Source organism: Rhipicephalus sanguineus, chromosome 9 (assembly GCF_013339695.2).
Source record: "Rhipicephalus sanguineus isolate Rsan-2018 chromosome 9, BIME_Rsan_1.4, whole genome shotgun sequence".
In the NCBI taxonomy this organism is placed as follows: domain Eukaryota; kingdom Metazoa; phylum Arthropoda; class Arachnida; order Ixodida; family Ixodidae; genus Rhipicephalus; species Rhipicephalus sanguineus.
The window spans coordinates 142,604,034-142,631,817 of record NC_051184.2 but is presented as its reverse complement, the minus strand read 5'-3'; the positions used below and the strand labels follow the sequence as shown (position 1 = coordinate 142,631,817).

At 46.2% G+C, this 27,784-nt stretch overlaps 1 protein-coding gene across 1 annotated transcript in view; it reads left to right on the top strand.

The window, feature by feature from the left end:
- The window catches only part of LOC119405890 (protein O-mannosyl-transferase TMTC1), a 100,485-nt gene that overhangs the window by 57,537 nt on the left and 15,164 nt on the right, over positions 1 to 27,784 (top strand). Inside the window, exons 2-8 of the mRNA XM_049419537.1 lie at positions 160 to 337; positions 1,533 to 1,606; positions 5,401 to 5,595; positions 6,265 to 6,343; positions 22,203 to 22,306; positions 22,654 to 22,855; positions 24,168 to 24,340. Coding sequence (XP_049275494.1) covers positions 160 to 337; positions 1,533 to 1,606; positions 5,401 to 5,595; positions 6,265 to 6,343; positions 22,203 to 22,306; positions 22,654 to 22,855; positions 24,168 to 24,340 — 1,005 coding nt within the window. The remainder of the gene's footprint in view (positions 1 to 159; positions 338 to 1,532; positions 1,607 to 5,400; positions 5,596 to 6,264; positions 6,344 to 22,202; positions 22,307 to 22,653; positions 22,856 to 24,167; positions 24,341 to 27,784) is intronic.

The following is a 27,784-nucleotide window of genomic DNA, read 5'->3' as shown; positions in this document are numbered from 1 at the left end:
AAAGCCGCACTAACAAAAGCAAAAGCTTCATATAAGAAGCAGCTGCAGCATAACCAAATTGCATAATTTGATTCATTCCAGATAGTTGGTTAACTGCTTCACAGTGACACGTTACGTTGGAAACTTTTCTTTATGTGTGCGTCTTGTCTTCTCTCACAGGGCCAACTACTACGCCAATGGGCGGCAGGTACGTGGCTACCACGTGGTCAACGTCGTCTTGCACTGCGCATGCTCAGTACTGGTGGCTGTCGTCGCACGGCGTGTGATGAGGATAACTGCGCTCCAGGCGTGCCTGGCCGCGATGCTGTTCGCTGCTCATCCAGTCCACACCGAGGCCGTGAGTCCCCGTTTTGTATGGTCAAGATTCGGACAACTTAAGCTTGTCGTGATTAATTCCCAATATCGCCTATTTAAGTGCTTGCGTCACTTCTTACTCCAATTGTGCTATCCTCTAAAATAGCCACTGTCTTTGTCTTGTTACCTTAATAGGTAAGGAAAAGTAATACTGTGAGAGTTGGCCTATTGTAGATGCCTCAAAAATACATTCTAGAGCACGAAAGAATGAAAGTGGATCAAGGGCTCGTTTTTCTTTGTTAGACACAACATAACGAAACCAAGGAACAAGGAGGCCACGGAAAATATAGGGGACATCATTTGTAGTCTTAAATTTCGGTGTAGCAATTATTACATAAATGATGTCAAGAAATTAAAGTGGACGAAAACACAACTTGCCACCGGCAGGTATCGAACCTACAGCCTTTGGAACGCGTCAGGTGCTCTATCAATTGAGCCACGGTGGTAGTCGTTCTGCCGTCCACTTTATTGGGTGTTTCTGTGCGTGTAACCGTGGGAGTGTTAGCCAGCGCCGCTAGTAGCCATGATGACCAATGGTTCCATTATTTTTCTGAAGCAATAATAGGGCCGATGTTTACAGTCACCCCACACTGATACGTCGAGGTGCCTAGGGAAACACTTTAGCATTGACTCACATGCTTATCCGTTCGTCTTCAGAACAAATCGGTATCGCCTTTCCGCTTTCGTAGAAAATTTTACTAGATTGTTGGCCGGATCTCTACAGTAATGACTTCAGTGAATCGAGCAGTGATCCAACACTTGCTCTGAGGCGTAAGCGCAAGCTTTGTATGATTGAATGCATCAGAAGTACTACCTTCTATCACCGTAACTGATACCTACTGGGTACTGCGGCATTCAAAAAAATAAGTAGGAGATACGAAAGCAAAGCTCGCGTCTTCGCCTGCTACGTAACAATAACTATCCCGCCTCGCTATTACGGCGCCGCTGTGTACAATGCCAAACTCCTGCAGTTCAAATAGTTTGTCGGCTATGTCGAATATTTTCTTTTCGCGCTAGGCAACATTTACGGATCTACCTTCAGGCCAAGTGCCGAAATTATGAAGATTTATAACCAAAACTAACACTAGAGTTCCTGTTTCACAGTGACAGTGAGATTATTTTGACAGAGTGATGACCTCTGTACATCCTGATTAATTCCATCTGTCACCCTGGCGCAGGTGTCGAGCATAGTGGGCCGGGCCGAAGTGTTGTGCTGCCTCTTCTTTCTGCTGTCTTTCCTCTGCTACCACTGGTGAGACAACGCAACCAGACGACTTATCTTGTAATAGTAATAAATAAGACACGTAGCTGAAACGTCTTTCTGTGGAAGCCTTTAAGCCATGTTTTCTCTATAACGTGTTTCTAGCGTTTCCTTTGCGACACCGAAAAACCGCAACTTTTCAGCTTCTAAGCGCTCCCTACAGGATTTCGAAATCTCTTTTAAATTGCCTCTCAGGCGAGACTTGAGTTGCCCATTTGCCTTCGCGTGTGTTCTCGCAATAAAAACATCATTTCCAAGGGTGAACTTCAATTGACCATCAAAGAATGACTTACCGTCGACCAACTTTCCGGGTCTGTATCTTACAGCTCTTGTAGGAAGAAAGAAAAAGACGATGCGTCTTTGAGGCGGGCACTGTTTGCTTACCTGGCAACTGATAAAAAAACACTGCGCAATTTCTTCGCGATTCTTTGCGAGGCAAGCTGCGCAGGATTCTCCAATCCGGTCGTACATCGCTGACAGCTATGCCTTCTTTGGTATTGTTTCGGCAAAAACAGTATTCTCGATTTACAATGATCGATTTACAATGAGCTTGCGTGATAAATTTTCTCCATGTAGACAATCGCTTCTTCTTTTTTTAACTTACTGAAATTGCTTTCTAAATGAGAAAATATAGTTACGCAAGAAAAACTCACTGTTTTACGTTCCGCACTGATCTGTCTGCAAACAGAACATTTTTCATTGCTTATGTGGAACGTCTTGTGGCACGAGATATTTGTGCAAGCGAAGGAATTAGCGAAGAATGGCACATTTAGGCCGACAGCACAAGTGGCTTGGTATTACGGTTACCCACAGCCAATCACTCAAGCTTATCCTTTACACTATAAAAAAAAGTTACCAAAGCGATGTTTTAGTGGGTAGGACAACATGGGAGTAGTGGCTGCTAAAAATAGACGCCCATCGTTGCAAATATTAGTCTCGGTACACATTATCCAGAATGCTGTTACGGAAGTGTAGTTAATATAGTTACTCCTTAAACGATGTAGCTACTTGATCAGTACGCGTGTGACTCCGAAATGTCTTCTTTTTGTATATCCTACTAAACAAGCTTCGATGTTGATTTCTTCATACATCTCCTAGTTGATAGCCACTACACTCCGCTTGCTCTGATGAGATCTCGTGAACTACAGCGCTGCGGTTAAGCAGGATTGCTTTACTGTGTAAATAAAAGCAATTGCGCACTATCAAGTTGTCCAAGTCGGTAGCAAATTTTTCTCTCTAAGTACTGCAGACCCAAGACACCAGATTATAAGACAACACTGTACTGCAGCAACGTGTCGTCACTTCACATGTAACTCTTAAGAATAAATTTAATAATAATATCTGACGTTAAACATCCCAAACCCACGATATAATTATGAGGGACGCCGTAGTGGAGGGCTCCGCAAATTTCGACCACCTGGGGTTCTTTAACGTGCACCGAAATCTAAGTACACGGGCCTCAAACATTTTCGCCTTCAGCAGAAATGCAGCTGCCACGGCCGGGATTAGATACCGCGACCTTTGGGTTAGCAGTCGTGCGCCATAACCACTAGACCACAGTGCCGGGCCGGAATAAATTCGAGTGCTCAAATTCAATCGGACTAAGCACACTCAATGGGGTTGAATTTGGCAACTTGCGTCAGCGAGCGTCCCCGACATATTGAACATTTGCGTCAGCGGCAGAATGTTGCGACTGATGCAAATCTTTGAAGCTGCTACTAATGTCAACGTAACTCGCTCAGTATGAGAGCAACATTCTGGACAAATTTGGAATTCCTTACTTGAGTATGATTGTGAGAAAAAAAAAAGACACGGCTGACACAGAAGATGCGCGTGTCTTGTTCTCTGTCGTCCATGTTATTATTATTTTTTTTGCGCAATCATACCCGTCACCAAGTAGCGTGTGTGTGCGCGTGCGACCTCGCTATCCATCGTTTCTTTCCTTTCCCCGATATTTTTTTTCTTTCGCAAATAGTATATTTTACCCGATTTTTCGTTGTTCTTTTCATTGTATGAAATACAAATTTTTGCCCATGTTTCGAGTGAAATGTTCGCGATAAAGTCTTACTCAGCTTCAGTAATGTCATGCATAATGCGCATATTGATATAAAGGGATGAAATCCTGAGCTTTAACCTTGCATCAAAAAGCAGTCTAGGGATTAAACAGCAGAATTTCCGACCGCGAGCCAAGTGTTCGCAATTCTAAATAAGAGAATAGTGTACGCATGGTTGATAGCCTTCAGCTCGGGAAGTATGTGATATTTTTACAGACAGAGTCACCAAGCGTTACTAGGCTCATTAGTGTGCTTCTTTTCGGCCGTCAATCAATGAGAAATAGCGAGAAAAAATGAGAACAATACCGAGAGCGTTGGCATGAAAATGTACGCCAAAACGCTTCATCTCAGTTGCTCCCTTACTGAGTCATTTTCGATCGCAGGGTGCTCCTCAGCAGGCATTGCACTCCACCAAGCATGTTATTAGAGAAGCGTTGAATGTTAGGAACACAATTTCCCAGCAACAATGTTGCTGATGGGCGCACACGTTCGTTTCGGAAAAGGCCACCCTAGCAAATATAAAAGCGGCTTAGGCGCATGCTGTGCCAATAATGTAGTTAATGGGCTTCAGGGGCTGAAGTTGCATTTTCGCGCTTTTTACGTGGCGTACCATTGATTTTGGGTAACGTACGGCGGGCAAAACGCAGGAATTGTTAAGATCCGTACATTTGCGCGAGTAAAGAGCCCCAATGGAAGTCTTAATGCAAAAAAGAGCCTTCGGGTTTTGAAAGGTTTCTACTCTCCGGTAAAATGTGAGTTCTGAGCGTTTTCAAACGATATTTTTGTAGGCCGTTTCCTCTTTCCTTTTCAAGATAGAGAGATGGAGAGACGGAGATGCGTAGGCTAAGTGTTAGCGTAGTCTCGTGCGTCGCTGAAGTGTGTTCGCTTTATGCTTGTGCACCGAATGAAACATGGCACTCACGAGAAGCTGATATTGAAATACAGCGGAGCGTCCCGTTTCTTCACGAAAGAAAAAGTGGCCGTGAGCAACATCTGTACATTCGTACCGATGTTGATGCAGCGTGGTTGATTGGGCTTCATATTGAAATCAGTGTTTTAATTAGTTATTCATTCATCTCGAATAAACGTCTATGATAACGTACTTTGGAAAACTTAACTATATATCTCTTTGCACATTCGAGAAGACACACTGTTCACTGGCATCCTATTCGGCCCCCTAAAAACTATGGAACACAGCTACTACACTACTGCCTATCCACTGTAGTAGTTAAAACAAGCTCAATGTAACAGATGGTAGTTGACGTGTAATTCTTAAAAATTCAATTTCAAGTATAGTGTCTTTGAATGTTTTGTTTTCTGATGTAAATATGCTATGCTCATTGTTCTGTTATGTGTCTGGATTTTGCATTGAGACTTGAAGTTTTGCATTCTAAAACTTTCTGACCGCATATTGGTGCCTTTGTGCCATGGGGGTGGAGGGTTTAATCAAGATGCACATATTGCAGCTTTTACCCTGCTATTCTCACCGTAAAAATAGTACATTTCTGCCTTGTTACAAGTGCACCGATGTGGTGAAAATAAACCAAATCTCAAATCTTATATAGAAGGTAGTTCCGTTGTGCCACAAAATTGTCGTCAAAGCTTGGACGTTGACAGGGTACTCTAAGAAATGTTATGAAATACTCTTGTCTTTGTCGCCAACGGAAATGATAGAGCAGAATTCAAGGCAATTCAGATATGTGCGTTATAATTCTTCTTTCATCGACACAGCTGCCAACTTCCCGGTGATGACCAAGGAGGTCACGGAAGGTCAAAGTGGCTCGCAGCCTGCGGTGCACTCTCCGTATGTGCTCTGCTCTCTAAAGAGCAAGGCATCACCGTTCTGCCGGTGTGCGTGGCTCTCAGGATGCGCACACTACTATTTGATTCCACGCGCAAATGTCATGCAGCTCACCGCCGAAGATGGCAAGTTGTCCTGTTTCTTGTTACTCAAAATAAAAATTCCCCTTATTGCGTTCGGTCAGCACGAAACAGACACGACAGTCTGATAACGTGCTGACGCAATTCCAACGCATCAAACATACATGCTTAACTACGGGTTTCATAGATTCGTGCCACTCGGTAGAAATTGTTCGGAGCTTCTTAGCGAACCTGTGCTTTCAATCAAACTTTGAGGGCTTACTGCTAGCTAACTTCAAAAAATATTTACGGATGAAAGACTTCAGAAACAAGTTCCATCGGAAAGCAGTAGTGTACTGGACGGATCTGGCTATTTGGAACTGAATAAAACAGCGCTTCCGACAGCGTTCTCATAGTGAGAACAAGGTGAGACAAGGTGAGATCGGAGTTTTCACCTTTTACAGACTGAAGCGCTGTTTGATTCCGCTTTATTGAAAAGTTCAAACAGTTTTCAGTGCCGTTCTTGCATCGGGGTAGCTATATTCCCGGTCAAAACAGTACAACGTATACTACTCTCTAGGAAGTACATCGTAATCGGCGATCTGAAATATTGTACTTGAATTTTAGTATGCGATCACCATTCAGTATTTCTTTGAAAAAGTGCAAAACATATACATATGGTATTTACAAGGAGAGCTTCCAACAACCGAAACAGTAAGTGTTTCTAACTTTCAGCCCAATCTGCAGCCACTGCATACGAGACATTGGCTACCGATGCATCACGGATCGCGAGGTAGTCGCCCTCGCGTCATTGGTAAGTGCATCATTGCTTATCACTTACTTTCGTTAAGGGCTTGTGTTTGTGCATGTTATCAAAACAATCCAAACACTTTTACAGCCTCTTTGAAGAACATTAGGTCAGATCTTATTAACGCACCTCGGTCTCCATTTTGTTGTTTGTCTTGATGAAAGCTGCCCTGAGAGCTTCTCATTACTTTTCGACAACGAAGCCTGTAATGATCGCAGTTTGTTTATAACTGTTCCCGTTCATAATTTCAATTTTCTTGCTTAATGACGGAAATGTTCGCTGTTTTCCATTTTGTCACTGTGCAGTGCACGTACATGTTGCCCTGTGAATGATAACGTGTTACTGCTTCTCTGTCTTTTAAATGCGAAGCATTTCTCAGCGAACTTCTGCGAATTTGAGCGTATCTATCTATCTATCTATCTATCTATCTATCTATCTATCTATCTATCTATCTATCTATCTATCTATCTATCTATCTATCTATCTATCTATCTATCTATCTATCTATCTATCTATCTATCTATCTATCTATCTATCTATCTATCTATCTATCTATCTATCCGCCTACGACTTTGTGCTCTCCTGGTGGCTTGGTTAATCGAATGTACACCAAAATTGGTATGGCGTAACATGACTGTATGGCGAATATAAATGACAAGTTATACCATGAAAATCATGACACGCATGTCATGTACAGCATGATTTACATGCCACGCTCACGGTGCGCTGGCGGCCGTTTCGCTAGCTGGATATACACCAACATTGGTATCTTGCAACGTGACTGTGTGACGAACATAAATGACACAAGTTAACATGAAAATCATGACACGCATGTCATGTACAGCATGACTTACGTGCCACGCTCATGGTGCGCTGGCGGCCGTTTCGCTAGCTTGCTCTACCCTGATATTGGTATTGCGCGACGTCACTGTGTGACGAACATAAAAACACGAGTTAACATGAAAATCATGACACGCATATCATGTACAGCATGACTTACGTGCCACGCTCATGGTCCGCTGGCGGCCGTTTCGCTGGCTTAATCTGCCCCGGAATTGGTATTGCGCGACATGACTGTGTGGCGAACATAAAAACACGAGTTAACATGAAAATCATGGCACGCATGTCATGTACAGCATGACTTACGTGCCACGCTCATGGTTCGCTGGCGGCCCTTTCGCTAGCTTGATATACACCAAAATTGGTATCTTGCGACGTGACTGTGTGACGAACCTAAATAACACGAGTTAACATGAAAATCATGACACGCGCATGTCATGTACAGCATGACTTATGTACCACGCTCATGGTGCGCTGGCGGACGTTTCGCAAGCTTGATATACACCAAAATTGGTATCTTCCGACGTGACTGTGTGACGAACATAAATAACACGAGTTAACATGAAAATTATGACACGCATGTCATGTACAGCATGACTTACGTGCCACGCTCATGGTGCGCTGGTGGCCGTTTCGCTAGCTTGATATACACCAAAATTGGTATCTTGCGACGTGACTGTGTGACGAACATAAATAACACGAGCTAACATGAAAATCATGGCACGCATGTCATGTACAGCATGACTTACGTGCCACGCTCATGGTGCGCTGGCGGCCGTTTCGCTAGCTTGATATACACCAAAATTGGTATCTTGCGACGTGACTGTGTGACAAACATAAATAACACGAGCTAACATGAAAATCATGGCACGCATGTCATGTACAGCATGACTTACGTGCCACGCTCATGGTGCGCTGGCGGCCGTTTCGCTGGCTTAATCTGCCCCGGAATTGGTATTGCGCGACATGACTGTGTGACGAACATAAATAACACGAGTTAACATGAAAGTCGTGACACGCATGTCATGTACAGCACGACACGTGCCACGCTCATGGTGCGCTGGCGGACGTTTCGCAAGCTTGATATACACCAAAATTGGTATCTTCCGACGTGACTGTGTGACGAACATAAATAACACGAGTTAACATGAAAATTATGACACGCATGTCATGTACAGCATGACTTACGTGCCACGCTCATGGTGCACTGGTGGCCGTTTAGCTAGCTTGATATACACCAAAATTGCTATCTTGCGACGTGACTGTGTGGCGAACATAAATAACACGAGTTAACATGAAAATCATGACACGCGCATGTCATGTACAGCATGACTTACGTGCCACGCTCATGGTGCGCTGGTGGCCGTTTCGCTAGCTTGATATACACCAAAATTAGTATCTTGCGACGTGACTGTGTGACGAACATAAATAACACGAGCTAACATGAAAATCATGGCACGCATGTCATGTACAGCATGACTTACGTGCCACGCTCATGGTGCGCTGGCGGCCGTTTCGCTAGCTTGATATACACCAAAATTGGTATCTTGCGACGTGACTGTGTGACAAACATAAATAACACGAGTTAACATGAAAGTCGTGACACACATGTCATGTACAGCATGACTTACGTACCACGCTCATGGTGCGCTGGCGGCCGTTTCGCTAGCTTGATCTACCCCGAAGTTGCTATTGCGCGACGTTACTGTGTGACGAACATAAATAATAGGAGTTAACATGAAAACCATGACAGGCATTTTCCTTAGTGACATACAAGACGATGTATGCAGCTCTTTGCTGGCTGCTTCGCATTACATCGATTCCCGCAATGCTTGGGATCTGCCGGCTTTTTGGTGTTTCTTTCTCTATTGGGCCTCGTGTACTTCTCTAGCTACCCTTGTAGCTTTTCGCTCGAGGCCGTTTCCTGTATTTCGTTTGAAATAAACATTTATTCATAATATGTCATAAGCAAATTGCCATGACTACATTTACACACACACACACACACACACACACACACACACACACACACACACACACACACACACACACACACACACACACACACACACACACACACACACACACACACACACACACACACACACACACACACACACACACACACACACACACACACACACACACACACACAGACACACGCGCGCGCGCGCGCGCGTACGCCCGTACTCTCTAGCTAACGTCTCGACACGGAACGCTGTTTTCTGCAGCTCGCGTGCTGAATCGACATGCGGTGTGCGTAGGTTGAGTCGATCGCACCAACTCAGTCAGACAGAAATTGGACCCGTTTTGAACTCTAGCACATTATTTTACGGTGGAACATGCAGACAGTATCGTGCTGCATACGTTGGGAACGTTTTCACTTTGCGCGCTATCTCCCTTATTAGGTCTAGTGTAGTAATGGGAACAAGTATTGATTAGGTGGAACCGGCATCGCGTCTATATAGCCGTCCGTTGCCAGAACTCCTTTTCAACACGTTCTGAACTTCTAAACTCACCCAGATAGAACTAGAAAACAACGAAACGGACACTTCTTTTTCTGACACGTATAGACTTGTATATAATTTTCATAGCTATCCACAAGGTTTCGTCTATGCTGGTTGAGAAATGTCACTACCGGTAGCGAAGTACAGAGGAAGAACGTCTGCGACAGTACGCGTCCCAGTTGCTTTTCGCGTGGTCGACCTACATGCTTTCATAAGCAACCGATGCCGATCGATAGACGACGCAGTTAGGTACCAGGTGCAAATTAGTGTGCCTCATTTCACATCGATCGCACTGCCGCGCTCTCGAGGGAGCGATGGAACAAAGCGACGAAGTGACTGTTGTTTTCGTCGTCCTTCCCTTGATGAGTTTCGGTGTGTCCTCGCTTGTTTATATCTGCTACCTTTTGTTTTCTCGCACGTCCGGTACGCGGACGTGATGCATAATTACTTTCGGAAGTAGTAAGATGGCGTGATGACATCACAATACTCGGAGTGGAGCACTCATCGCGTCCCCAACGCTCACACAATCTTTTCCCGTGTTTGCTCGCGTGCTGTTGCTAGGGCATCGAGTTCACGAACGAAGTTTGGCTACTCGTCATTCAGTAGGATACGCACGCTTTTTTCGTTATGCTCGAGTGCCAGTGCCGGCGATGACGCCATTTTTCTTTTCCGCAGGAGAGGAAAAAATGAGCATGCCACATGGGAGCGGTCTGTATACGCGTTTTCCGTAATAAAACGAAATACTGTCGGAATAAGAAGTTCATTGACGAGTCGGAAAACGACAAAAACGATTAACGGACCTTGAAAGTGAAACCACACCATTGTCTGGGCTGCAACGTAGCTACCACTAAGCATGACTCGCCGGGGTGGCCTTTACAACGGCTGTCATTTCAACATGGTACTGGTCACGTATACCTCTGTGTACTACGTATCCGTACTGCTCTATTCCAGAGATGCAAGGAGATGCATACTATCTAATATGGACTTGTCAAGAGTTACAGTAGGAAAGCTCCGGTCATCTCCTGTAAATCGGCCTTCGCTACAGTGACACGACCACCATGGACCGCTGGATACATAATGACAGATTCCACAAGATATTGCTTCACTTCATATAGAACAGCGGTCTCACGACATACATCTAGTACACGTATACACACAAAGTATTATGCCTTAAGGGCAAGGTTATACGCAAAAAACTCACACGATCCCTTATGCAATCGCGTAAGACTACTGGAAAGCGAAACCCATCTTCCTTTTCTTCTCAGTGTATATACAGATCCTCTCCCGCCCCCTCCAACAACATTCTGTGCCTAACGTGGCTTTGCGCCGCCTCCTGGATCGGGGGCACTGCAAGCTTTCTGCACCTCATCTGGTTTTGAACTGCCTCAGTTACCGGCGCACCTTTCAGCAAGATACGATTTCCTGTGATGACGTCATGATGACGTGATAATTACGGCACACATTTTTGCGATCTGTGACGTCATGTAGATGCAATATGGGGAGGTAATCACAGGATTATGATATTTTGCGCACTTGTGTTGACGCCGCCGACGCCGCCGACGCCGAGCGTCAATTTTCGCGTTTGATGAGACATCTAAGGCTTTCTCCTTATAATCAAAAAGTAGTTGCTGCTAGACTACACCCAAAATTTCTGCCTCTTACGTCACACACTCAGACTGAACAGCGACTGGCCGCGAAGACACTATTTGATCCTTAAAGAGGACGAATTATTCTTCAACTGCGAACCTTATGATTTGCGGCGTTTTTCTTTTTATTGCGATAGCAATTATATGGACAGTCTCGGCTTGATTTTTCCGTCGCCGTCGCCGCCGTCATGCACCGTATATGTATAAGTATGTATATATACATAAAAGCCCCAAAGAAAAATAATTCAGAAAAATGCTTCCGAAGCGGGGAATCGAACCAGGGACCTCTTCCTCCGCAGCGAGTGGCGCTAGCCACTACGCCACGAAACGCAGATCCTCCACGTGGCTAACGGCGAGCGTTATATACCCATCCTTTACCGCTGGACGGACTCAGATACGGCTGCGCTTATAAGCGTTTCTTCATTACCAGCGAGATGGCGTTAGGAGCGCGACAGGCGCATTTAAAAGTCGTCAGCGAGCTCGCTCGCTTCTTATACTTGCGCAGGGAGAACCTTGCCCTTCCGCTGTCTGCTCGCGCGGTTTTCTTGTGCTGAGGGGAAGAGGGATGTTTCACGCTTTCACCGTGATGTCCGCGCTCATGTTACGGAGCGTACGAAAGCCACTCGAGCTCAAGGGACGCCGCTAAACGAACAAACAGAAGATGCGCGCGAACTATCAAGTGTCACAGCTGGACACTTGAAGTACGCTAGTTTCCTTCGCTGCTTCGGCCGCCTTTGCAACAGGAGCGCTGTTCAAACTGAGAGTATCCATTGGCGAGCCTCGCTTCATATAGCATTAGTTTCTTGCTATCGCATTCATTGCTTCGGCCTTGCGGCGAAACTGTGACTTTTTTCTTCAGAAAAAGCCAAATGCAAAAACTGAAACTGTGCTAAACTTCACGGGAACGCAAAGTGCGTCTAAGTATCCTTAACTTCTAAAACAGCTGGAATCGAAATGGAGCAATTCCTGATTGTAACGTGAACTCAAAAAAGGCAGTTTCTAATAAAAATGAGCCAAATGCTGCATCTGTTTCAATCAATCTAAGCCACATTTATTAAACCAGCGCTGCTTCAATAATTGTGGCCAAAACAACTAATATGGTCTCATCCAATCTGTTTAATTTGGGTCCCCGTTGCTTTGCTATCGTGTTTACGTTCCACAGCAAGGTAAGGTAAAAAATTGGGCGAGTTGGTGTTTGTTCATGATAAACAGAAGGGCGCGATAATACGGTACACAAGGAGGAAGATGGACATGGGACGTTGCACAATTAGTTTTGCTGGGGCGACTTTGCACTTGCTGAAGCACATGATGTTGTAGGGCAAAACTCGAATATAAAGTGTAAGAGGCCGAGTTTACTGCTTCTTTTTGCCCCTTAGTGTTTTTCTTTTGTCGAGTACGCGCTCAGTATCATGCCCTTCTTTCGCTCCAAGACGCAGTGATTCCACTCCTGCGCCAACTGCGCCAAAGTGCGCCAAATTGTATTTACTGCGCCATCCTGATAATATCGACGAAAATTGCGCCAAACTGCGCCAAAGTCTCGGATTTCGGGGCATCTATCACCGGCAATCGCACCGCCGGCGCGTCCAAACATGTGCATCTTGATCTTGGGGCTGCCAAAGTCGCAACCATGGACCAAGAGTTATTCTGTTGAATAAATAACGCTCGCGCGTGCGTCCCAAGGAAGCCATGATGCCATGCACGGTGCCAACGCAGCTTCTGTTCTGCAAGTCGGCTCGACAGCAAAACGCGCTCTCCGCAGAGGCTCGTGACGTCTAAGCCTATCGGTAGCGAGAAAGTGCGACGGCGATTCATCGGCGGACGTCGTCTGTTCCAGAAACGCTGCTGATAGCTCGTTTCAAGCGTCGCACGGCACGTAAGGAAAGCAGTGTTCAGTAATAACTACATGCGTGCCGCTAAAATGTCTGTCACTTCTGTTTCTGGACATCGCGGAATGAAATCTGGGATCGCTAGCAGTAGAAATGGAACAATATGGAATTTTCCTTGCTTCGCGTTTATGGAAGAGCACGCGAACGGTGGGAACGCGTTGACACTTTTCCTCAGATATACTTTATCCATGGATCTTCATTCAGAAGAGCTTTTCCGTAATTCCTTCCACCAGCTCATCCGAGTTTGTAATCACTCTGCGGTAAATACTCCCTAAAAGGCCCTGCCATTTCGAGCTCGCGAGCTAAGGTTCCAATTCGAATTTTTGTTTGCTTTTTTAAAATGTCATTTCATTAATAAAAGCATATCTCCTGGTCGGAGCAGCCGCAAATGCGCAGCTGTCAGTAGCGGGCCCGTCGCTCACGGCCCACAGTGAAGTGGCTGCAACATGTTACACGTCCGCCCCTCGCTTTCGAGGGTCAATAGCGGACGGTTAAAAAAACTGTTTCGCTTAAGGGCGAAACAATGAATGCGATACCAACAAATTGTATTGTTAAACGAAGTAAGGCTAGCAGCTAACACTTTTGGATCCGATCTCGCGTAACTCAACAAAACGCTGGTTTAAGGGAATATGGCCGCTCCAGGAACCGAAGCGCTTTCGTGTTCCGAGTTCTCTAAACGCGAATTAAGCGTTGAGAGCACAGCAAGTTTGCGAGCAGTCTCCTGATGACTCGAGATAGCGCGCGCGCAAGCGACTGCGCCCTTCGAACGATGCGGTCGCCCCCCCCCGCCCCTCCGCTCCCCTGGCGTCACTTCATGCTCCTTACGAAAGACGGGCGGGGCGTTTCCTCTCTGTTTGATGAGCAATCGACGGCAGGCCCGCACGCGGGAAGATGTTATCTCATGCGCTCTCCGTGCGACGGAGAGAGACGGCCGGCCAGCTTAATCTCCGCTTCAGCCGCGTTCGTCGCCAGCGCTCGCGAGCTTTTACCTACGGCTAGAATGCGCGTGGTGATGTTAATAATTGTGCTTTATACGGAAAATTACGGCAACGGCGACGGCAAAAATCCGCCGAGTGTACATATAATTGCTATCAAAATAAATTTTTTTTTTCAAGATTGAGGAGCTGTAAAGTGGATGATACGCGAAGCTGTTTCGCGCATGGCACAGAGGTGACATGGTGGAGGAGAGTTTGGTATGTAAGGCCAGGTTGTTAACGGCCAGGCTGCAAACGTTCAATACGCAATATTAATGCGAAAGCCTTAGATGGTTTATCAAACACGAAAATTGACCGTCGGCGGCGTTCGATTTATGCACAAAATAATCATCATGTGATGTCGTCATCATCACGTCATAGATAATCGAAACTTGTGACGTCAACATGGCGTCATATACCGCGATGTCACGTGATGATGTCATCACATGACATCGTCGCTTTACACTGCTTCCGTGATCGGCGCGCCGATCATGGAGGTAGCGCAAAACCAGGTGAGGTGCAGAAAGCTTGCAGAGAGGGAGGGGAGAGGATCTACCCGTCGATCGAGAAGAAAAATTACCTGGCTTTCGCTTTGGAGTTTTCTTAGGGGAATGCATTAGGGGCAGTGTGGCTCTTTAGCATTGAGGCACTGCTGTACATCACGGTGTTTGTCTACCACGTCTGCTGATAACCCCATAGATGTATTTAGAGTGTTATTTCATAAATTGCAATTTCATTGATCTGTTATTCTGTTTATTTGCTAGTGTCGAAAATAATCGCCAAAGAGGTTAATGCAGAACACTCAACTGCATGAGCCCTTATTTTTTCATTAGCGAGTGAGACGATTTTTTCCATGAGATTTGTAATGAATCGAAATATTTCTAGCCTTCATAAGAGCCCCATAATAATATTCAGATGCTTGAATGTTAATGCAATATGCTTCTGTAGTGCACTCCAGGATGTAAAACTTCCTGCTCCAGAGTGCTCCCAGATGCAAAATTATCTGCTCCAAAGTGCTCCAAAACGGAAATTTTGCTGCTCCAAAAATTGCTCCAAATCAGAAGTACTCGGTAGCATCACTGAAGACGGTATATTTGAATTAAATGATATATGAAATGATATTGGGCACCGGTCTATTCCTTGAAGAAGTGATCCAAAACGGCGCGGCATAAAACGAGCTCAGAAGAAGAAGAGCTGGAGCACTTTTCAAGGCCTTCAGTATATGCCAACAACGAAAAAAAAAAAAAGATGCCTACAGTCCAGTGCGCCTTTTGCCTCGAAGGACCACTCGCTCTTCAAGTCTAGTCATCGCCATTTAGCGCATGGGACAAAAGACGGCACCGACAGAAGCACAAGTATGATGTTAATTTTATCGCTAAAAATTGCTATACCGTGCATTCGAATAGTTTTAGACGTCTTTTAAGAGTTAATTCAAGCCCAAATGAAATGTTCCTATCTATAAGAGCCAAATACAAACTTTACTCCTGAATGCCGACGATAGTGGGCTATGTAGATTTTAGCCACAATATAGATTTGAGGTATTTAGGGGACAGAAGCACACTGGCAAAAAGATCCCCACCATATCCGCGAAGTGAGTCATGTTAGAGGGGCTTGCTCGGATATAATCGGGTAAACCGTGAATGCTCGGTACAATTTCTCGACTGTAATTTAAAGACGTGACATGTTTTTAGAGTAACGATTGTGGTGATGTTGTTATCGAACCACAAGCGGTCGCAGACCTTGCAGCTGTGGCCGCACGTGTGGTCGAGGAAATTGCGCTTGAAGCGTGCGTCGGCGCCACCAAGTTCACGTAGCGACTGCTTTCAGCGCTTGGCCGCTGCATCCCGCGCCCGTACCTCTTCGAGGTTTTCTTGACGCCACTTCCGCGCTGCATCGTCTTCGCGGGCTTGTATCTCGTGGTCCGCACGATGCTGACGCCTCTCTTCGGCCTCGCAGCTCTCACTGCAGGATCTTGGCGGCGAGCCCGCATTGCTGCTGCTTTGCGAGCCCTCCACTTCGCCGCCTTGTCTTCTTCGTTTATGTTATTAGTATCGAAGCGCATTGACTGACGACTGTCGCAAGAAAGAGGAAGCGCGCAGTTGTGGCCCTCTAGCGGTCTCCTCTCAAACTAGAGCATGCGCCGGAATGGAGCGAGCGCCGCATGCTACAGTTGGCTAGGCTATATGTGGTTTTGCCTGCGTTAATATCATCATCAAGGCGCTCGAAGAACAAGAGGAAGAAGGCTTCTCTTTCGCCCGAGCGTGCGCTGAGATGGTTATACTTTACCTGTGTTCAGCAATGAGAACTAGAGGCTACTATAGCGATGGACAAGCCCCGAGCGTAAGGAGCAAGCTCCTAAAAATTGTTGGAGCAGGCCCGACCATATTCGCAGTAGCAAAAAAGTGCGTCTTCCTCGGTTTCATTTAAAGTGCATTTGGCTCTTTTAGAAAAAAAAACGCCAGGCCTGCGCGGAAAGCGCAGCACAGTCACAGCGAAAGCTGGAAGAGCGGCATTTCTAGAGACTGTTATAAACTCTCCTGTGGCTACTAATACAGGTACATTAGCAACGTACTCACTACGCCACGAAGCGTAATTTTTGGGAAGTTGGGAAGCACCCAGCACGACATTATTCGTTGTTCTGCGGAGAAGCGAGGTACCATATGTAAGCGATTATGTGCAGTTTGTTGATGCGGCGGTTGATGACGATGAATAATTATGGTTGCGCCCTTTGTAATGGGTTGGAAGCTTTAAACGACCCACTAGTTACGTAATGCATATTGTGTGACGGCCGGTCGTTATTTAACTGTCCCATCAGGCTTTATAACACACTTTAACCGGAGAAACGTAGAGCGAGAGAGAGAGAGAATTGACTTTATTGAGACCCTGAGGAAATGGATCATGGGAGCCTTATGGGCTTCCTTGGCAACCAACAGAAGTGCACTTGCGAGGAACCCACTACGCTATAAATCATTGTCATTTTAAGTGCGAATGCACTTTATAAGCGACCCTGAATCCGCCGTCCCATAGCAACGGCGCGAGGAAAGGAGAGGAGCGTCTGTAGCAACGGCGCAGCGACGTCACATCCCACGTGACTGCGCGCGCTCCGCCTCCTCACCGCGGTTGCGCCGGCGCGCGCCGGCTCCGCATCGCTCTTCTAGGTGGCATTGGGTGCAGTGCTTCGCCGCTCCTTCTCTCGCCGTTCGCTCTCTCTCCTCCCTGCGCCCCACTCTCCCGTCCGCTGGCTGGGCGCCTCTCGAAATGTGTGCTCGAGACGCCGCTGTGAAACGCCAACGGCGACCACAAGGCTGAGATTATGGCCGTCAGGTACAATGACAACACAAACAGGTGCTGATGAATGTGTAAATAAATGGTTACGGTACAAATCCTCGTCTCGTCATTAATTTACGCCATTAAAATTAGTGCGCCGTGTACTCTCGGCGCAAGAAATGCATTCGCATTTCCTCACGATTCCCTTCGGGGAGGTGGGGGCATTTTTGAGAAGTAGGGCAGTAGGCACTGTGCCATTTTTCGTCATTCTACAGACAGCCGTGGTACCTGCTAAACGCATGTAAGGCATTATGCGCACTTTGTTGATGCTGTGCGTGATGACGATGAAGAATTATGGCAGAGCTCTTTGTAATGGGCTGGAAGCATTCAACAACCTACTCGTTGCGCAATTCGCATTGTGTGACGCCTGGTTATAGAATTCACGCTGTGCGACGCTTGGTGCTTATTCTACTCTTTTACCACGCTATATTGCATATGCTAATGTGGTTCCTTCCCGACATGAAGCCTGTATAGGACCTTTTTGCATGGCTCAGAGTTTGAATACTGGGCTCCCACGCCAGAGGGCCCAGGTTCGAACCTCGTTCCATCCTGGAATTTTTTTCTTATTTAGTTTTTTTTCTTATTTCGAGCGATACTGGTTACGGACACCGGCGGCGGCGGCGGCGGCGGACAACTACGGCACCAAAAACAGCCGGTGAAATGATCTCATAACAGCTTTCGCTGTAAAACGGTACATTTTAACTCTTTCCCTACCGCGGGCAAATAGGTGTTTTTTGTAGGTTACAAAAGATCATTTTTTTTGCTGAAGGAACTATTGCACCTTACATTTTATGTAATTCACGGGTCCTCCGGCTTTCTGACCTTGGGGAACTCCAACGGTTTTGCCAGAGTGCCGCGGAACCTTCAACTTTTTCTTGAGCATCAAGACAATCGGAACCAGGGGAAGGCGATAAGTTTTCTCGACGCGCGCAACCACAGCATTAACCCTGGCCGCCTTGGCCTGTTCTCTTTTCTTTAATATCGAACGCCGTCGCCGTTGATGTAGAGCTCCCGATAACCCATAAATTGCGATTGCCCCTCGCCGCTCCGCGAGTAGCGTAAAGCGGCCGCCAACCATACATTGCACATGCTTCAGGCACCGCGCAATGTAAGCAATTTGATCACGCGAACGAAGCGCCGGATGTACAGAGACCTCTTTTATTTTTTGCAAAACAAAAAAGGAGTCATGCCACTCGCACAGCGACACTGCTGTCGACCGATAGACGTCAGACTCTGCCCAGGCGGCGCTGCGAAAAACACCGCCACCAGCGCCCTCATCGTAGCCCTGGCACTAACTGGGTAGTGCAAAGAGAGCCGCCCGCAAGCGAATGTGCACAGGCCGCAATATAACCCTCCTCTTTCGTTGGTGTCGAGGCGCGGTTTCCTGAAAATCAAGGACCTGGAAAGCTTCTTCCGCCAATCCACGCTTCAGAAACAAAGGAAGCTGATCAAAGCGAACTGCGAGTACAATGCAAAATAAGTTTTAGTTATTCCCGCGCGCTGCAACTCGCAAGTACAAGCGAGCATCACACGACACCGAGTTCGAGGCAAGCCCTCCGACATCCGTTCTCTAGAGCCTAAATGCGTTAAAATAGGGTATATACGTATGCCACAGCGATAAAGTACCTACATACACGATCAATTTACTTAGCTATGCATCTTACGATCAGTCGTACAAAACTCGGTTCATCAGGGGCGAACTCCGGCGATTTTCGCCTTTTCAGTTGCATTCACCCTTAATTAATCTCTCGCTTCCTGTGCATTGGAGTGTTTTATTACCCATCCTCAAATAGTCTCTTGATGGTCGTCTTCCGTTTGTATGTACTGCAAATGGGGATACGTGCGTGTCCACTTTCGCGGGGTACAACCAAAGGCAAAACCATGGCGTCCGAGATAGCTACGGCAACCGCGGAGGACACGGGCGAAACAAACCTGAAGGGGGTCACGACCAACATTCTGCGATTTACTTGTATGACGCACGTGGTGTTAACTAGTTAGAACCAGAACTCTAAGCCTTCAAAACATACGCACGTCCGCGATGCTGTGTTGTGACGACCAACTCGTCGCGGTGTGCGTATCACGCGTCTCCAGTCTGCCTCTAGCTGCTCACTTCGTGTTACACGACAAGCACCGCGGTCAGAGCCTCTGCTGAGCTTCATAGTCAAGGTTACCACAGTTTTGCATCAGGGCTACGCAAAACAACAGCAGAGCCACACATTCATGCCACCGGCTGTGGAGAACGCGGGTACTTCGCTTACCCAACACGCTCGCAACGGCCCGTATCCAGCGCTCTCGCCTTTCTTCTTCGTACGACAACTATGGAAATCGGTAAAACTGAACGTTGTTATTCCGTCTTTTACGTCCGTGGCAATTCACAACGCAACAGTGCGTCTTTTGAGGAGTTCCTTCGTAGCGTGCGGAGGGTTCTCGTCTGCTGCTGTTTTCGCCGTCGTTCAGGCGAGTGATCCAGCAAGCACTTCACAACGGCTCGGTGGCGCGTCCGACTAGCGGAGAACAATTCACAGCTTTCGTTCTAAGTGCTAAATGTGCAAACACACGCGATATTAAGCTCAATCGTTGTTTCGCACTCGCTAGTTGCACCTTGTCCCATAGCAAACTGTGCGAAAGAGTCGGTCTATGCACTACTCAATACTTCTCCGACAGGTGGCGCCACACATCTTGGAAACTCCAGAGTCTGACGTCTATACAACGGTCGTAAGGCTAAGCCTAAATTCTCGTGTAGCCCAGAGCCGGCACGAAGCAACGCCTCTTACGCGTATCAAAGCGCTCGTTGCGCGTTTTGATTACAAACAGACATAGAGCAGTGGCAGATCACCGAGTATGAAAATGGTGCCACGTGAATGCTGACGCTCCATGAGCCACCAACAAAGTGCCGAGGTGACCGTTGATTTCATCTGAACTGGTTTGAACGCTCACGTCACCGCAAATCGTGCAAGTTTCATGGCGCGCATTAGACAATGAGCCTCTAGTGCTGCTATCACGTGGGCCTCTCGCTACCCGTAGACACCAGATGTGCAGATGCGGCTTTCGATGCAAAATGCAAAATTGCTTATCTAAACAAGTAAATTAGTTGCTAATGGGGATAATGCGGGAGTAGGTTGCATTACTTCTGGCCCCTCCCGGAATTCTAAGATGTCCTTCACGGAAACCCTGAGTTCTGGGGAACTCAGTTTGAGAACCCATGATGTAATCCATCAACGACAAGCTGAATGAATCAGTTTCATTAGCGAAATATATCGACGCATTTCCTTGTATTGTTCAGCTCATATTCTATTGCAGCTTTCCACCATGTGAAACGTTATTTATGCCTTCTTGCATGCGGCTGTGCTACCGCCAAGGTTCATCCTAAGAAGACAGGGCGTGCAAACACGGACACAAGAAAGAAGTCAGGACACCACAGCCACCGGCGTTTGTGGTGTCCCGACTTCTTTCTTGTGTCCGTGTTTGCACGCCCTGTCTTAAAAAAAACGGCGTTTGTGGTGTCCTGACATCTTTCTTGTGTCCGTGTTTGCACGCCCTGTCTTTGTAGAATGAATACTTACCAACTAGCTCAGCTCTCTATTATTCTAAACCACCAAGGTGTTGTATGTATCCACAGCGTTGTCAAGCTATCGAAAGATTGCTCTGACCGCGGGCTCCTCGGCTATGATGTTTTGTTTTGATGGCGAAAATAAACTGAATTGAATATGTCATGCAAGCGATATAAAGTGTCACATTCAAGATTACCGGACAAAATAGAAGAGAGTTTGTAAAGACACGCTTCTGTGTACCAAGATAAAAAAAACATAGCAAGAATCTTGAGACCCACAAAATGTACTGCCATTTAATGGGCACCATCCCTGAAAAAGTCGAAGTTTTTAATTGAAAAGCACTTTCCCAGCAAAAATTTTGCTGTAAGCATTGCAGTTGCGGGTGTCATGCGGCAAAGCAGTTGCTCGATCTAAAGCGAGGTGTAAGTTCGCAAGTCTTGCGGATAACTCTTGTTTTCTGCTTGGTTTTCTAGTTGCACTTGCATTTCTTACAGTTTCTGTGGGCTTCCATCCTTGTAGACTGGTGCTGAAACGTGAACTGAGACGGCCCGAAGCAAAAAGCTAAGCTGACCGATGTTCCGGGCTGGTTTGCGGCGTCGTCGCTTCAAGAGTCATAGCCGACAAAAAAGCAGCATCCTCAGACTCGCTGCTGCTCGTTAAATCGTTAAAATCAGCCGAAAACACACCGGAATGTCAATATCTGCAATGTTTCTAAGCGCATGCGCGCCACATCTTGCAGCGGCCATTTTTGCTTACTTAGAGACCATCGCGCAACTTCAGAGTGCCTTCGAAAATCAAGGCCACGCGGGAAAGAAAAACTACATAAAGAACAAAACTATAGTCCTTCTTCTTCATGACGGATGGTGCAGTGTGTCGGTGAACGGCGCGGAATGTCTCGAAAGCGCCAATTCAAATCATCGATAGCGGGCTATCGATGTCCTCTGGGCGCGGTACAGAAAAATTACCTGTTTTCTTCATAACTGCGTGCTACTGTTGCGTGGATGGTGATCGTTTTCACGCACGCAATGATCAAAGGGGTGACGTTTTTGATGCAATCACTGGCGAAAACAAAACAGAAACGCATGCCAATATCTTCTGTCGTCTTAATTTCTTGTCTCTTATTCACCTCTGCAGACGACGTTGCTCCTCTGCTTCAGGCTATGGATTCTACAAGGAAGCTTTCCCGAATTTTCCGAGATGGACAACCCTGCGTCCTTCTCGTCGATGCGCACAACCAGGTGACAACATCGAGGAATTACGACTAAAATTAGCTGTACGGTAACTGAAATCATGTGGTTTGAATGAAAATGCATTAATGACTTTGGACTGGTAATTGTGTTAATGGCTGGACGGCCCTCCGATCAGCAAACTATTTGGGCTGGTTCGTCAGCGCTTTGCGACTAGAACGTTCATCGTAGTTGCTTATGACAGGCACGCTATCATTCGTATATCGCTTGCTTTAGATCCTTGCAAATAGGTACCCATCCGCATCGGTAGGTACAAAATAGGTACAAAATCCTTGCAAATAGGTACCCATCCACATCGACAGCCACCCATCCTGATTCCTTTCTTTCCTTCATGACAGGCTACTCACTTACAGTTACCTGTGCGCCTTCAATGTCTGGCTCGTGTTGTGTCCGCGTACCCTGTCATACGATTGGCAGATGGGCAGTATACCCCTCGTGACGTCACCACTTGACCCCAGGAATCTGGCTACACTGGCGGTACTTGCCTCGCTACTGGCTCTGTGCTGGCGGGCCTTGCCCACATCGAACATGAAATACAGCGTGAGTTGCAATCACGTTTCTTAGTTGCCGTCCTACAATAATTCTAATTTAACCGATCATCGCGCGGCTATTTCCAATTCTTTTGTGCTGTAAGAACGCTAGTTTCGTGTGTTGGTCGTAGTGATTATAAGATCACGCATAAGCCTAATTGTCGCTCTATATTTCAGGACTGGAAAATTTTAATGTTGTGCTATTTATTTCGCAAGTACCTCTGATACATACAAATTTCGATTATTTCGAACTACCATATGGTTTCGCTTATGGGAATAATTAGGTACTACCAGGGGTCCAGTAACCTAGATTTATTTTTTTTCTTACTCAACAGCATTTGTACGCAGAGGGTGCATTTAAATCTGGTAGTGTTAGCGCTGATCGCAGCCATGGCGGCGATCGGCGCCACGGCTTATTGGCCACCTGCCAGCTCGTAAAAAGTTCGCGTGCTACGCGACGCCAGCAGACAGAAAAAGTGTTCACGCTCGCCGGCATGGCTGCAAACACTCCGAGGTTTAAATGCATGGATATACCCAACGGGGGGATGACCGCCGCCGTAGCTCAATTGGTGGAGCATCCGACGCGTTATTCAAAAGTTGCAGGTACGGCCCCTGCCGGCGGCAAGTTATCTTTTCGTTGACTTAACTTTCTTTACATTTATATAATAATTACTAAAAATAACATCCCTTGGACTTTCTTTGGCATTATTGTGTGTTAGTTGTCATTAATATTTTGTCTAACAAAGAAAAACGAGCCCACAGAGTTTCCCTTCTTTTGTTTTGCTATTATACTCTTATATGACTTCTACCATGAAGCATATCAAACTGGTCCAGTTCGCACTTCTAATTCCTTGTATTGTTAAAAAAACTCGTTAATTAATCAAGATCGTTTATTAAGACCTACTAATGTGCTCAACCATCTTTAATTAGACACAAGGACAACATCCTCTCTAGTTGACACGAAAATGAACTTGGAAGCTCGAAGTACTCATCATGAACGAAGGTAAGGTGTGCAAACACGGACACAATATAAGAGAACCAGACGACACAAACGCCGTCTAGCTCTCTTGTCTTGTGTTCGGTTTGCACACCTTAACTTGTTTTATGATGGATCCTTACTAACATGTTCAACTTTCTGTAACTTTTAAAATTGTCTTTAACATTTGTAAGTGTGTACCTGAAACTGCCTTTGCGTGCTTGTGAGTGCGTGCCTTAAAGCTAACCTCAGTGGAGTCAGATATACTGTGTGAAAGTGCTATCGACAGCAGTATACTAATTAGGGGCGAGAATTGATTGGGTACCGTTTCACGTGTCGCATGAAGTCTGCCAGTGGTTCAAGAGAGCAATCCTGTCAGAACAATCTTGAGCAACGGCGTGAGCCTTCAGTGGGACTGGTGGTGCCCCTGCTCCTGACTGTGCTGCCTTTCCTACCGGCGTCGAACCTCTTCGTGACCGTCGGCTTCGTGGTTGCCGAGAGAGTCCTATACATACCCAGGTACGCAGTAGTTTTACATGAAGAGGCATGTATCACAATAACGCGAATGACAGCAATTGCATGTATGCCTATGTTTGCTGAAAACGAAGGGTGTTCTACAAGCGCAATGGCTTGATCAAACCGGATTCGTGCAAAATAACTTTAGCCAACGAATTAAATTCTGGAAATTAACGCTTTCTAGAAAAAAGAAGTCACAGTTTCGCCGCAGGGGCGAAGCAATGAATGCGACAGCAAAAAAAGCGGCCCGTGATGGACGTGCTGCTACGCTACAAAAACATCTGCCCCCGGCAGCAGCTACCGCGCGAGCAGAGAGCGGAAGGGCAAGGTTCTCCCTGCGCAAATATTAGAAGAAGCGAGCGAGCTGGCCGACTACTTTTAAATGCACCCGTAGCGCTCCTCGCGCCATCTCTATGGTAATGAAGAAACGCTTATAGGCGCCTGCCGTCTCTAAGTCCTCCCAGCGGTAAAGGGTGTGTATATAACGCTCGCCGTGAGCTCCCTGAAGGGTCTGCGCTTTGTGGCGTAGTGGTTAGCGCCACGCGCTGTGGAGAGAGAGGTCGCTGGTTCGATTCCGCGCTTCCGAAGCATTTTCTGAATTATTTTTCTTTGGGACTTATATATATATATATATATATATATATATATATATACAAATACTTATGCGTATACGTTGCATGACGGCGGCGGCAAAAACCAGCCCAGACTGTCCATATAATTGCTGTCGCAATAAAAAACATGGCTGATTCCTCCGTCATAGGAATCGGTATGGCACGAAAGTGAAATTTGTCTTCACAGAGGTAGTGAAGAGTGTATTGTGCGTGGCATCGCCGCAACGGCGAAGCAATGAATGCGATAGCAACATATTGGAATGTCATGCGACTAACGGCCAGCAGCTCGAAACTTGCAGCGTGGTGCTCAAGCATAAAAGACGCACGAAAAGAACAAACACAGGACGAGCGCGAACTAAGAACTGCCACAGTTGTTACTTCTTTCTGTTTGACCAGCGCGATCCTTTAGGAAACGCGGCCGCTGCAGCGAACGAACTGACGTTCGTGCGCTCTAACTTCAACGTAAACTTGCGGTGAAAGCGCAAGACGTACAATCCACCCCTATCACGAGATATCACGGGCGACCACGCCCTGTCGTGCGAAGTACAGGTGGGGGCCTGCACGCATCGCAACGAGCGGGCGACGACCTTTAAAGCGCGCCCTTCGCACCGTCTCGCTGCTGATAACGAAAATAACTGCCTCAGAGCTCTGCGTACCGCCAGCGGTAAATGCTATATATAAATAGCTCGCTGTTAGTACGCTGAAGAACGTAGGCTTTTTGGCCGAGTCGCTTCGCGCCGCGCGATGCGGAGCGAGGAATCGTCGGTTCGATTCCCGGCGACGGCACTTTTCTTCTTGTGTTTTTTTTTTGTCATCTGTTAGTGTATATTTTACAACATCTATCCGTGACGAAAATACGTCAGTGAAGTCTTTGTGGACCCTGGCATAAAACGCTTTCGTGTTAAAGAATTAGTATAATGTTTTGTGCAGACAGCTTGGTTTCTTTAACGTAGGTACATACTTCTGAAGCTGTTATTAATTTGATTCTACGTCACCCTAAGAAGACACCTTCGTGCTAGTGCTAAAAAAATGAACACGTGAAAGACGACAGGACAAATGCTTCAAGCTCGTCTCTCATGTGCTCGTCGTTTTTAGAGGTAAAATCAAGACGTCGTCACCTATTCACCAACTCGCTCAGCAACAAATTCTTATCAATCAGTTAAGAAGCTCTTCATTAATTACTAAACATACGAATAACATTTAGAAGCAAAAGTAAGTTACTAAAACCTATGAATCTCTTCATTTGCTTGATCTCATGCTCAGTGCATATTTTTATCACCGGTGGGTATTTCCTTTGTTTCCTATAATTCTACTAGGAAAATGACTTCTCCCGTGGTAGATGGCTTTGCCGCAACAATGGTAGTCGCTGAACGTAGCATGCTTTACAGGCAATACGGCAATGCTCGCAATTTCGGTGAAAGCTGGCGCAAAAGTGTAAGCCCTGAACTGTCGTCGTAGCACCTTGGCGAGGAAAGCGAGTTAACAGCTTAGCATGGCTTGTTAATTGATACAAATAAAATAATAAGGGATATACGATGCCGATAATATAAGATAAGATCTCAGGGATAGATATGAGAGGCCTCTAAAACGACGATCATCACTTTACATCGCTGTGTTGGCTCATTGGTATCACTGTAAGTACCTCGCGTTTCAAGCGAAACTGAGACAGTTTCATTCATTCACCTTTTTTTGTTTCTTGTGACATCAAATTTTTGTTTGCCCTCTTGTTACTACATATTTACCTTAGTGGGCGCAGCTATTGCGAATGGACAGGTCGCGCAGGATTTTGCCGCACTTTTTTCTGCGTACAATGGCGCCTCTAATGCTACGCAATAAAATGGCGAGCCTAGTTTTAGGGGCGAAGCTCCTTAAGGCGGCACCCGTTCGTCCCTCGTAGTCGTAGTCGTAGTACGTAACTAGTCTTACGCTCTGACCTCCAAGGTGGTGCCGGTGGGAGGTTTTTCCTGTGCGTTGTTGAACAATAAAAAATTCGCAGCGCTAGCTAAAAGCCGACTTCTTCTGTCTCTCATTCCCATTAGCAGCCATTCTTTACCTCCAAGGTAGTGCCTGGTGAGATTTCTCCTGTGCGTGATTAAACATTAAAAATTTTGTTCAAAACGCCGTTGATTGAAGAAATAAACCAACGAAAGACGACGGATGTTTTGTAAAAGCAAAACGGAAGAACGCCAGATGTTTCTAAAGCAAAACGAAAAGATGCCAGCTGCTTAACGAAAGGCGCCAGATGTTGTCTAAAGCAATGGTTTTCTAAACAATGAAAATTCGCAGCGTAGATGTAAAATTAAAGTGAGCTGCAAGTCGTCATAAATCATCGAACCTTTAGTATAAACGCGCCCTATCTCACGTCGGTGATGATGTACTGGGCAGAATTCACGGAAGATTCACGGTTTACCGATGAACCTCCGCAGCTTCGCCCACTCATCATCATTCACTCCGTGGATATGCTGTGATTTCTACACAGTGATTTCTGCCTCTTCAAAGCTAGCTTCAATTGCTTTTGGTGGCCTCCAGTATTATCCAATAGTCGCAAAAATTTCGCGCCGTAGATTAGACATGACGCGTCTGTGTTGAAACTTGTAGCACGTGTGCTGACGGATTGTCTTGAGTGGGACAGCTGTCATACTCTCACTGTATCACTGTATTACGCCCTGAGTTCTCACTCTTTCTTGTATGTTTGCCTTCATCTGAGCTCAACGATATGTCTTGAATGGAATGCACACCAATTTCTGTCACACGTAATGAGTTTGCCAGAGCACGAAACGGCGCTGGATGTTATTTCGTGGCTGCCTGTTGACACATTACAAGTTGCTACATCAGG